Below are 12,099 nucleotides of genomic sequence, written 5' to 3'. Positions count from 1 at the left end.
GAGCTGAGATAAGGCGGGGCTTTACTGAGCAGAGACTTGTAGATAAACTGTAGCCAGTGGTTTTGGCGACGAGTATGAAGCGAGGGCCAACCAACAAGAGCGTACAGGTAGTGTATGGGGCTTTGGTGACAGAACGGATGGCACTGTGATAGACTTCATCCAGTTTGTTGAGTAGAGTGTTGGAGGCTATTTTATAGATGACATCACCGAATTCGAGGATCAGTAGGATAGTCAGTTTTACGAGGGTATGTTTGGCAGCATGAGTGAGGGATGCTTTGTTGCGATATAGAAAGCCGATTCTAGATTTAATTTTGGATTGGAGATGCTTAATGTGAGTCTGGAAGGAGAGTTTACAGTCTAACCAGACACCCAGGTATTTGTAGTTGTCCACGTATTCTAAGTCCGAGCCGTCCAGAGTAGTGATGCTGGACGGGCGAGCAGGTGCGGGCAGTGATTGATTGAATAGCATGCACCTTTGCGGGCAGGAGTAAGTAACTTCATTTCTATTTTATTTCAGTACCTTTAACTTTTCGCTGTATCCAGCCATCTGCACGCATGTTTTACTTCACATTTTATCAAATTTATTTATATAGCTGATATCTGAAAGTGCTGTAAAGAAACCCAGCCTAAAACCCCAAACAGCAAGCAATGCCGCTATAGAAGCACGGTGGCTAGGAAAAACTACATAGAAAGGCCAAAACCTAGGAAGAAACCTAGAGAGGAACCAGGCTATGAGGGGTGGCCAGTCCTCTTCTGGCTGTGCCGGGTGGAGATTATAACAGAACATGGCCAAGATGTTCAAATGTTCCGAAATTACCAGCATGGTCAAATAATAATAATCACGGTAGTTGTCGAGGGTGCAGCAAGTCAGCACCTCAGGAGTAAATGTCAGTTGGCTTTTCAAGGTCGATCATTAGGAGTATCTATACCGCTCCTGCTGTCTCTAGAGTTGAAAACAGCAGGTCTGGGGCAGGTAGCACATCCGGTGAACAGGTCAGGGTTCCATAGCCGCAGGCAGAACAGTTGAAACTGGAGCAGCACGGCCAGGTGGACTGGGGACAGCAGGGATTCATCATGCCAGGTAGTCCTGAGGCATGGTCCTAGGGCTCAGGTCCTCCAAGAGAGAGAATTAGAGAGAGCATACTTAAATTCACACAGGACACCGGACAAGACAGGAGAAGTACTCCAGATATAACAAACTGACCTTAGCCCCCCGACACAAACTACTGCGGCATAAATACTGGAGGCTGAGACCGGAGGGGTCAGGAGACACTGTGGCCCCTTCCGATGATACCCCCGGAGAGGGCCAAACGAAGGAACATTTAAGTACATTTTATGTACTTAAAGCAGTGGTCTATATATGTAATGAATGTCATTTGGGACGTATCCCAGGTACTGGAATACATTTTTATTTTTTAAATATTTATTTAAACACAATTCTGTGTTCACTCTAGCGTTGGTGCAACCACAGAGTTATGATTGATAGAATAAGAGTTGCTTACCCTTCCAGGCCAAGTGTCAGTGGTTTGTGCTACTGTATGTGCGTGGGTGTTTTCTGTGCCAGCATTGAGTTGTTAACTCCCCATTCATTGGCCAAGTCCCTTTCGCCGTGTTGACAGTTGACAGTCCCTTTTTAACACAAGTCAACCAGGTCTCATCCGCATTACAGTCCTCATCGTAACTCTGCACTAGAGGGCTATGTTCAGAGATCAGGGAGGGACAGAGGAGGGAGGGACAGAGGAGGAGAGGGGGGCAGAAGAGTTTCTCTCTTTGGGTAAAGGTTTTCCATCTGCAACTAGAGCACAAGCTCCCCCAGACAGCTTTTAACGCTAATGAATCAGCTTACACTAACTAAAGGATCCTCCTGGTTTCATTATGCAAATGCTAACTATGGATCTCTCGAATGTCATTAGCGCTAACTAAGGATCCCTGTGGTGGTGTGTATAATTGGATTCATTACTGTCAATGCTAACCGCTAACTAGGCTAATCCCCTTTCATCTCGTCACTGTGACTCCAGGTATAAATGCCAACTACTAGCTTATCCTCCTCTCCCTGTGACTGCACCTGAAATGGCACCCTATTTCCTGCACAGTGACCTACTTTTGATCAGGGCATTTTGAGCTGTGACTGCTGGTATGAATGCGAACTGCTAGCTAATCCTCCTTCCTTTCCTCTCTCTGCAGGTACAAGCTTCTGAGGTACTCCAAAGAAAGGCAGCACCTGGATGGCCTGAACAACCTTAACTACACCCCTGAGATCTCCCTGAGCTCCCTGTATAAGAACATCACCGTGGACCTGCACCCTGATCTGGCACCCATCGCAGACTACTGAACTCTGACTCCCACCTGACCCCTTAAACCCTTCACACTCCCTCAAGCATCAAACAATACCCCAAAGCTGGGCAAAGAGGGGCTGGGGGTGGGAGTCGGAGGCACACCATGTAACGCTGCCAAGAAACTTTACTCAAAAAAAAAAAAAACATGAAAGAGGAAGGGGCATATAGGGTCTGTTTTAATCGAACAATTGATTGTGTATGTTTCTGTGATTGTGTGTGTGCTTGCAAGGATGTGTGTCTGACATTTTGTGTTTGTGTGTCACTGCATGTCAGTGTGTTCATGCCGGCTTTAGCTACTGAGCTACTTCACAATACAGTATGAGGAGGGAAGGACAGCATTAGTTTTTTCCCCCACATCTGATGTTTACTGCAACGCCTTAGTGTCAGGCTCAGCCTCAGAACCACGGCTCTCTGGCTGCCTCCCAAATGGTACCCTCCCAAATGGTACCCTATTCCCTATAGGGCTGGAATTGCCAAGGACCCCACAATATGATATTGTCACGATACTTAGGTGCCGATATGTATTGCTATTCGGTACTGCAATTTTTTTTCGTTTATTTTTTATTGGATTTTTTTTTTTTATTGCCATTTGATATTCAAAATATATTGCTCACTATATACTGAGTGTACAAAACATTAGGACCACCTTCCTAATATTGAGTTGCACCCCCTTTTTGTCATCAGAAAAGCCTCAATTCGTTGGGGGCATGGACTCTTACAAGGTGTCTCAAGCTGTCCACAGCGATGTCACCCCATGTTGACTCAATGCTGCCCACAGTTGTCAAGTTGGCTGGATATTTTTTAGGTGGTGGACCATTCTTGATACACATGGGTAACTGTTGAGAGTGGAAAAACCTGGCAGAGTTGCAGTGACATACTCAAACCGGTGCGCCTGGCACCTACTACCATACCCCGTTCAAAGGCACTTAAATCTTTTGTCTTGCCCATTCACCCTCTGAATGGCCCGCACAATACATGTCTCAGTTGTCTTAAGATCTAAAATATCCTTCTTTAATGTCTCCTCCCTTCACCAACACTGATTTTGAAGTGGATTTAACAAGTGAAATCAATAAGGGATCGTAGCTTTCACCTGGTCATTCTGTCATGGAATGTGCAGGTGTTCCTAATGATTTGTACACTCAGTCTACGTCTGCTGCAGAGAGACGAGAGGGCGTGAGAAGACGAGTTTTGATCGGTCAGGGAAATGAAAGTGCTAAAAACCTTTTGGATCCCTATTTAAAAAGATGGAGAACAAGCTATGGAATTTTTCATCCAATAGGTTTGGCACAGGTACAGCCGACTAGCGCTAGCTACAGTTACGAGAGGGAAAAAGTTATATATTTTTGTTATTTTACAAATCGATTCGTAGAATCAGGTATTGATATCGTAAAAAAAATAATACTGCTATATGTAACTCGATTTAAAGCCTTAGGGCTCTGGTCAAAAGTAGGGCACTATATAGGGAATAGGGTGCCATTTGGGACTCTGACCTTATCTCTCAGCATAGCTTTAACTTCTAACGTCTCAGTATCACCTTACGAGCCAACAGACATTTTTGTCTTCATGTTATATAATTTTTTTTTACACCGTCATTTTTTAAAGATGAAACATGTATTCAAACATATTCCTTAAAGAGGAGGAAATAGGAGAGGAGCTAAGCGAGGGGCGACTTGTGTTTATTGTGATGTACATTTTCTGATATGATCTATTTTCTTAGTATTTATTTGTTCCCTTTTTTAACGGATGTTTTAGATCACTCGATCCTACTTCTCTGTGTTTCACATGATGAGCGTTTTGCTGTTTCTTTGCTGCACTGCCGACACGCATGATGCACAGAACACGTGTAAATACTGGCCACTTAAAAGCTTGAGCACAGAACACGTGTAAATACTGGCCACTTAAAAGCTTGAGCACAGAACACGTATGTACATATTTGGCCTTTTTAAACGCTCATAGCCTGTTAAATTATTCCAGTGGATTTGAATTTTGTTTTGGCAGCTACCTTCTTCCTGAGGACTTAAAGGACTTAACAGAGTGAGTGGTTCTTCCATTTCACTGGGAAGATGTAACAATAGATGGACATTTGGCTATAAAATGAAAAAATCTCTTAGGTTGACTATCTTTTGCATGCCTTGATTTATTTTGTTACTAGATGTTTTTTTTAAGCATAATTTATTTGATAATTTCAAGATGTTAACTTTTTCAGTTTTGCCTTTTTTTAGTGTTTTTTTTTTTTCGAGGCGCACAGTGTGAAAATAGATTAAGGGACGTTATGGAGTGTGTTCCTGTACAGAGACAGATGGAGGCCAGGGTTCAAAGGACTGTCGTAGCTCTGGTCCAGGGTGTTATGTGTAGTTTTCTGATGCTGAGCCTTCAACAGCAAGCCACACTTAACGCCCTGGACCAGAGCTAAGGACTGTTGCTGCTAAATGGTAAGCTGAGATGTCATTCTATCTTCCTCTGGTGTGGGTAGTTTGCTATTATGGAGGAGGAGTGTATGCAGTGTGAATAGCGTGTTTGGCACAGGATTATGTTTCAGACGTGTCTGTGGCTCATGTGCGTCTCGTGTGTTAGGTAAGTGGACCATGCGCATGAGCTTGTGGTTTGGGCTGGTGTGTTTGTGTGAACTCTGATATGGTCCTAATAGGCTGGTGAGGTATTTAGGGGCCAGAATGAAAGAACAGCAGCTAAAGCTTACAGTTAACCCTGTTCTTGAATGGCACAGACTGAAATTTGGGCCATGAATACTTTAAATTGTTAAAGTTTTGAGCACTGCAAAGATTAGCAGTTAATTCCTTTGTACCGATTAGCGTTTTCTCTTCTAGATATATTTTGCCCATACAGTTCATATTTAAATTGTCTGGGTGTTTTGCTAGTGATGTTGATTTATCAAATGTATGTCTCAAGTAGAACTGCTCTATTCAAACTACCCATGTTTTCTCCATCACAGTATTGCAGTATTGGGAACCTCCTGTCCGGATCCAAACATGGGGTTTGTCCAAAATGGCATCCTGAGTCCTATATAGTGCACTACTTTTGACTGGAGTCCTATGCGTCCTTGTCAAAGTAGTACACTATATTGGGAGTAGGGTAATTTGGAACGTAGCCTAGCTCTCTCTGTCCCGTCACTCTTGTAGTGCTGTGGAGGAGCGGCCTGAAGATGTTTACAGTCACTTTCGCTCCAAAGCTAAAGTGGCTAACAAAGTGCCAGGCTGTCTGTTTTGGTTAACAGGCATTTGCTACGGTTACATAAGACCTCAATGGTGTATTTCTGACCAATCGGGTGAGGTGAGACGGAATCAAAGAAAACACGGTAGTGATGAGACATTCTGTTGGAGGTGGTCAACTGTGCCAAAGTTCCACTTCTGATACCTACCCATCCTAATTCTTCCACCTGCCTCTTCTACACTTCTTCTCTCTGCTTGTCTTTCCTTCCTTCCCTTTTTTAAAATTAATTCTCCTCCCATGAGCTCCACTATGGTGTTTCAGCATCCAGATAGACTAGTGTTGATAGTAGGCATCTGGGTGAAAGTGTTAAAAGAGCCATATACACAACATACAGGTAACGACTAAAATAAAGGAAACACCAACATAGTGTCTTAATAGGGCGTTGGGCCGCCAGAACAGCTTCAATGCGCCTTGGTATAGATTCTACAAGTGTCTGATAATGGGCAACTGGGCATTTTTATACATGACCCTAACATTGATGGGATGTTAATTGCTTAATTAACTCAGGAACCACACCTGCATGGAAGCATCTGCTTTCTATACTTTGTAGCCCTCATTTAGTCAAGTGTTTATTTTATTTTGGTAGTTACCTATATATCTCTGTATATGTCTCTGGGTATAGGTCAGTGTTAGGGACTGGGTTGGGGGGTTTCTCTTTTGCTATGCCTTTTGCCCAGTAACAGATTTTGCATAAGAGGATAACCGCTGTCATTGTTTTTATATACACTGTAGAAGTTATGGGCAGCCAAGCTGTCCCCCCACTTGAGGGCACTATCAGTTACTGTAGCAGAGAGATGCACTCTGAGTCAGTAGCTTCTTTTACTGGATCCCGGCATCTCACTCGCTGGAAGGGATTCCGCTTCTTTATATTCTCTCTCCCTGTCATAGTGTCTGTCTTTCAATCTGTTCAGGGAACAGTGTGACGAGTATTAAAGAGATGAATTAGAGAAAGCACCCATCACTGAAGATTATCTAGGGTCATTATTTTCTGTGTCCCAAATGGAACCCTATTCCCTATATAATGCACTACTGGCTCTGGTCAGAAGTAGTACACTATATAGAGAATAGGGTGCCATTTGGGACATAACTCAGAGTTGTACATATTGTTATTGCCTCTGAGAGGAGTAGGGGGCGAGGTATGGAAGGAAGGGTAGTTTAGGGGGCGGCTGGGCAGTGTGCTGGCTACACCCGGTCGCTAGTGGTTTGGTTTACACCCCCAGCCCAATTGGGAGGGGGCAAGGGACCCCCCTACTCTCCCCTCCTACTGCCTCTGTTGGTTGTACGAATATCCAAAAATAGATATACAATTTTTCTAATGAGTATAATCACCATTACATAATTTGTAATGTATAGTATGACGTTTTTGCAGTATTCATATTTGTGCCTTGAGTTATTATTTTTATTTTTTCCAAACTGTTTTCACTTTGCATTCTTGGTTGAAAGATACAGTAAAGGTTTGGATTGTTTTTAAACTGAAGTTAGTGTATTTGCTTTTTTATTTTCCAACTAGAATGGAGCTCTGGCACAAAGTTTCCATGACAACAGGCTGTGTAGGTTTCCAGAAGGATTCCTACTCAAGTGTCTGTCTATTGTATCAATGATTGGCTGTATTAAAATTTTCCTGCTGTCCAATCAGAGGCCTGTTCTACTCTGGCTGCTTGGACCATGACATGTACAATCCTCTTGGATCCTCAGCTCTCCGGTTCTCACTATTCTCTGCTCTGTCTGAAACAGAGTCATAGCTGGAGCCTGAGTGCAGACTCTTGCATTACTACCATCCATCAGGAAGTGGAGGATGACAGACAGGAAGCAGTGACTTTTGAATCTATGGGAATGAAGTGTCAAATCTGGTATACAAATAATATATTTGCTCGTTCAATGTCAGGCATATTCATTTGACTTTATGGGTTTGTACTAGATTGTTCGGAAGATGCATTTATAGAAATATGAACTGTAGACACTGTCGATTTGGCCCCAAAAAACTAGCTTAATTCGATGTAGCGCCTACTAATGCGCCTCTTGTGTCTAGTTTAGCAATTTCATTTTGCTAGAGTTCCTGCCCCCCCCCCTGACAACGCAGACAACGTTCTACATGGTGAAGCTGAACGGTTAGCCATCTTGTCAATCTTCCAAAATCTTTGGTATAACAGCCAGTAAAAGACTAGAGTTGAACTGTTGGACTTTGTAAAGTTTTGTTTTTTTTGTCAACAAAATATTAATAAAACACATTCATTGCCATGTTCTGGGAAACACCTCTGAAACATCACGTCTTTTTTCTGCATCTCTCGCCATTGCTTTTTATAGCAACTTTTCTCTTGTCAGTAGGACACTGAAAAAGTAATACATAGTCCCACACAAATGAAACACAGACATCTTACAGGCTAATACATGCGTATAACATGTTACATTATACATTACCTGTAGGCTTCAGGTATATGCTACCCATGGATTCACCTTCCCTACAATGAACCACTTTTATCACTAGTAAACCTACACAGTAGCCTATAGAAGGGAGCTGAGCTAAATCATTCATGTGTGTTCTCTTCCCAGGAGTTTGTGTTACTCCGAGACGCTCATCCCTTAACTGGCCAGTGCAGACAATTGTCCCACTTTACGTAGTAATGTGTGTGTGTGGCAGTGTTCGTTAAACAAAAGGCTCACTCAGTCGTTTACCTGCTCTTTATTTGTTAAGCTTGGTCAGGTGTGTGTGCGATTATCACGACAGCCGTGGTAGTGTAGGAGAAGGGACTCCGCAACAGGGCCAGGGTGTTGTGACGATGTCCCTCCGCGCGGACCTCGAACACCACCTGTACACGGCACATCAGTTTTTACTGCTTTTTCACCTCACTCCCACAGACCAACATTCAGGAAGGCAGATAACCTTTGGCCAACTAGGTCTGTGACCTCTTCACCGAGGACAAACAAATTTGTAGAGTAGCAAAGAAAAAGCTATTGAATCAAAGCCAGTGTGTGGTCATAAGCAATTTAGTCACTTTTCATGCGATTTATACTGTCACATTTTATTTTCCCTCTACCCAACTAATATTTTTTTTTCTCTTTTTTTTTTAGTTCCAAATGTTTACATGTTTTGTCTACTCTAGTCTCTAGGCACATTCCTTTATTACAAATGTCCACTCTTGCTTATTACACACTCCAGTGGCACTGATGTACAAGATTTGACAGAATTTCTCTGCACAAAATGTTCACACAACCATTCAGTTGTACAACCTGTGTTAATAAGGAAAGGGGACACCCTAGTAAAACAAAACCGGTTATAGTTCGAGCATTACATCATGCTACATAACCTACATTTGTGTACTAGGTCTCTGAGCGGGTTAGGGATTGTACTCAATTCGGCAGTGTTGTGAAAATGCGTGGTTCCCTGAGACTTCCAGTAGGCTTCAGAATCAAACAACACGGTACACCCCTGTCTGGAAGTCCTGCTCTGAGATCAAATTATTTACTTGTCACATCTGTCTTTCTGAAGGAGAGAGTGTGCTGTCACAGTTTGAAAACTTTTTCTAGATTAGTAGAATCTCATTTAATAATGCAATTGGTTTAAAAATGTCCACATAGTAGAATGTACATTTTATATTAGTAATGAACAACATTTCACATGTACACACCAAACAGTAGTGCATCCTCATACATACCTACTAGCAACCTGTGCCCAGATCATTCCATTGGTCTCTCGTCGGGAGACACTTCGTGCCATGGAGCCTGCTGGTACACCCTTCACCGCATGTAAAATCTTCACCATCAACGGGCATTGAGCGTCTGACTCACCGTGCCTGTTCTGGACCACAAACCACTGCCATTGATATAACTAAAATACCAATCCATGAACAGTCACACACAGTAACACAGTCATAACCAACCATACACAAAACACAGGGCCTGGTATACAAAGACCAACACTACAAACTGACCACCAATATAGACAAATAGTAACACTTTTCACCATCAGTTGGCGCCAAGTATTGGCACATCTATGTTGCTATGCCAGACACAATGCAGCCATCAAGGTCAGAAATACAGACATGGCAACACACCAACCATGGTCCTAGAGAATGAAAGTAACCTACTGTATGCATTCTCTCATTCTCTCTCAACTGTGCCGTTTTCTCATGTCTGAGCTTTGGATTTCGAGGATAGAAAATTGTAGGTAAGCCTAGGCAAGGAATAACAGGAAATGTGTCTGTTCCTGTGCTCCCAAGTAAAATGGAGTGGAAAGACAACCCCCGAGTCATTTCGGCAGATAGCCTAGTGGTTGGACCAGTAACCAAAAGGTCGCTGTTTCGAATCGCGAGCTGAAAAATCTGTCAATTAACCCTAGTTGCTCTGGATAGTGTCTGCTAAGTGACGTAAATATAAAATGTCAGCAAAAGTGTCTGCTGTATATCACTATATATGCCACTTCCCTCATACCAATCTCAAATAGGACACAAAACTCTAGGTCATTTAGTGTCATACACCCTTTTGCTCTAATACCCATAGGCACCTTGGCCTGCATGCTCTTTATACACACATCATGTTAGACCTGTGTTCTGGAGGATACACAGTACAAGTACAGTGTCCACCACCTGTATACGATCAGTGAAGTGCAACCTTTACATATGTCTGTACACACCTCTTTGGTTTAATATGCCCTGACAACATACCATGACAAGCCCACACAGAATGGCACTGTGCCCCCCCCCTCCCAACAAAAACAGACACACACTTACTCATCACTGGGGCAGTGTTGCAGAGCAGGACAGCAGTGGCTAGTAGCACACAGATCAATGATCTGTCCATTTTGGAGCGACAACTGGTTGACAGCTCTAACACGGGCAGCCCTGTAGACAGGCTGACTGACTAGCATGGAATTGGGCAACACACCCCTCTCTGGTACCTTTATATCCCCCATTATTGACTAATGAAGGAATCAGAAACTCTTGCACACAAACCACGCTTTCTGGCCATTTTATAAAAATGAGATTAGGAAGAGGATGAAATGATTACGTGTGTGTACCTGACTTCTCAGAGTACAGATTAGTCTGATCTGGAACAACAATGGATGGGTCCAGTAGCGTATATAAATAAATAACACCTTAATCAATTGAAGTTATGATTCCCCCCCTCCTAAATATGTAATTGACAGATTGGCTCCTCTAGAATTCATTCAAGGCCCTAGGTAACTGTTGACTCTTCAGAGATCTATTTGAGTTCATAAAATTGTCCTGTTCTAATAATTCATCTCCTCTTGGCTATTGATAGAGGCTTACTGCATTTTAGTGTGCCAACCTACTGTAATACGATATGTGAGATGCAGGTTTGGGTATCCTACATTTAGCCTGAAGATGGAGCCAAAGCATGTACAGTATAGCTCATGTTGGTTAGTCATAAACCACCGAGGGTAGACTTATATTCAGACACTGATCTCTATTCCCCATTTGCCAAGTTCTGAATGTTGGCTCATAAAGCAGTAATTTTGACTGTTCACTACTCTGCGGAACACTGAAAATGTACTGAACAAAAATATGAACGCATCATGTAAAGGAGTGGTACCATTTTTCAAGAGTTGAAATAAAAGATCACTGAAATGTTCCATAAGCACAAAAAGCTTATTTCTCTCAAATGTTGTGCACAAATTTGTTTAAATCGCTGTTTAGTGAGCATTTCTCCTTTGCCAAGGTAATCCATCCACCGGACTGGTGTGCATGTCAAGAAGCTGATTAAACGGTATTGTCATTACATAGGTGTGCTGGGGACAATAAAAGGCCACTAAAATGTGCCGTTTTTTCACACAACACAATGCCACAGATGTCTCAAGTTTTGAGGGAGTGTTCAATTGGCATGCTGACTGCAGAAACAGAAATGTTGCCAGAGAATTTAATGTTAATTTGGCAGTATGTCCAACCGGCCTCACAACAGCAGACCACGTGTGACAACCCCAGCCCAGGACCTCCACATCTAGCTTCTTCACCTGCGGGATTGTCTGAGGTGGGTGGGGGTGGGTGCTGAGGAGTATTTCTGTCTGTAATAAAGCTTGTTTGTGGGGAAAACAACACATTCCGATTGGTTGGACCTGGCTCCCCAGTGGGTGGTTGGGCCTATGCCCTCCCAGGGCTGCGCCCTGGCCGAGTCATGTGAAATCCATAGATCAGGGCCTAATGAATTTATTTAAAATTGACTGATGTCCTTCTATGAACTGTAACTCAGTCAAATCTTTGAAATTGTTGCATATTGCAATTATATTTTTGTTCAGTATAGATACATTTGGCCTCTTCAACCTGTCATGACATGTCTTAACCACTAGATGAGCTGTAATAGTAGGAAATGCTGGAGGACAAATTAAAGAACAAACTGGAAAAGAAGGTGTGAAGTAATGAATCAGAGTATTTGCAAATAAAACAGGTGCATGTTGTAACGGTTTTGACTTGAGGTAATTATTTATAGGGGTGCTAGGTAGGTTGTGCCTACCAGAGAAAACATTGGTTTCTCCTTTTGGTTTGGGAGGGAATGAGTCCCATCTGGTCCGTTAAGTCTACAC

At 42.8% G+C, this 12,099-nt stretch overlaps 1 protein-coding gene and 1 long non-coding RNA gene across 3 annotated transcripts in view; one reads left to right on the top strand and one right to left on the bottom strand.

Annotated features, from left to right (window-relative positions):
• LOC112250024 (beta-1,4-galactosyltransferase 6-like) overlaps positions 1-7,825 on the top strand; it is a 44,732-nt gene extending 36,907 nt beyond the window's left edge. For both annotated transcript variants that reach the window (XM_042320815.1, XM_042320814.1), the window contains one exon: positions 2,185-7,825. In XM_042320815.1, the coding sequence (XP_042176749.1) occupies positions 2,185-2,332 (148 nt within the window). In that variant the 3' untranslated portion in view covers positions 2,333-7,825. The remainder of the gene's footprint in view (positions 1-2,184) is intronic.
• A 315-nt stretch (positions 7,826-8,140) lies between these two features.
• LOC112250023 lies at positions 8,141-9,765 on the bottom strand. The gene is made up of 3 exons (XR_002953473.2): positions 9,650-9,765; positions 9,218-9,360; positions 8,141-8,371 (listed from the first exon to the last, which is right to left on the bottom strand). It is a non-coding gene; the product is annotated as an uncharacterized LOC112250023 (long non-coding RNA).
• Positions 9,766-12,099: the final 2,334 nt, after the last annotated feature.

Source organism: Oncorhynchus tshawytscha, linkage group LG01 (genome assembly GCF_018296145.1).
Source record: "Oncorhynchus tshawytscha isolate Ot180627B linkage group LG01, Otsh_v2.0, whole genome shotgun sequence".
NCBI classification, from domain to species: Eukaryota; Metazoa; Chordata; class Actinopteri; order Salmoniformes; family Salmonidae; genus Oncorhynchus; species Oncorhynchus tshawytscha.
Note: the sequence above shows the minus strand (reverse complement) of the source record. Positions and strands in the feature narration are given on the sequence as shown.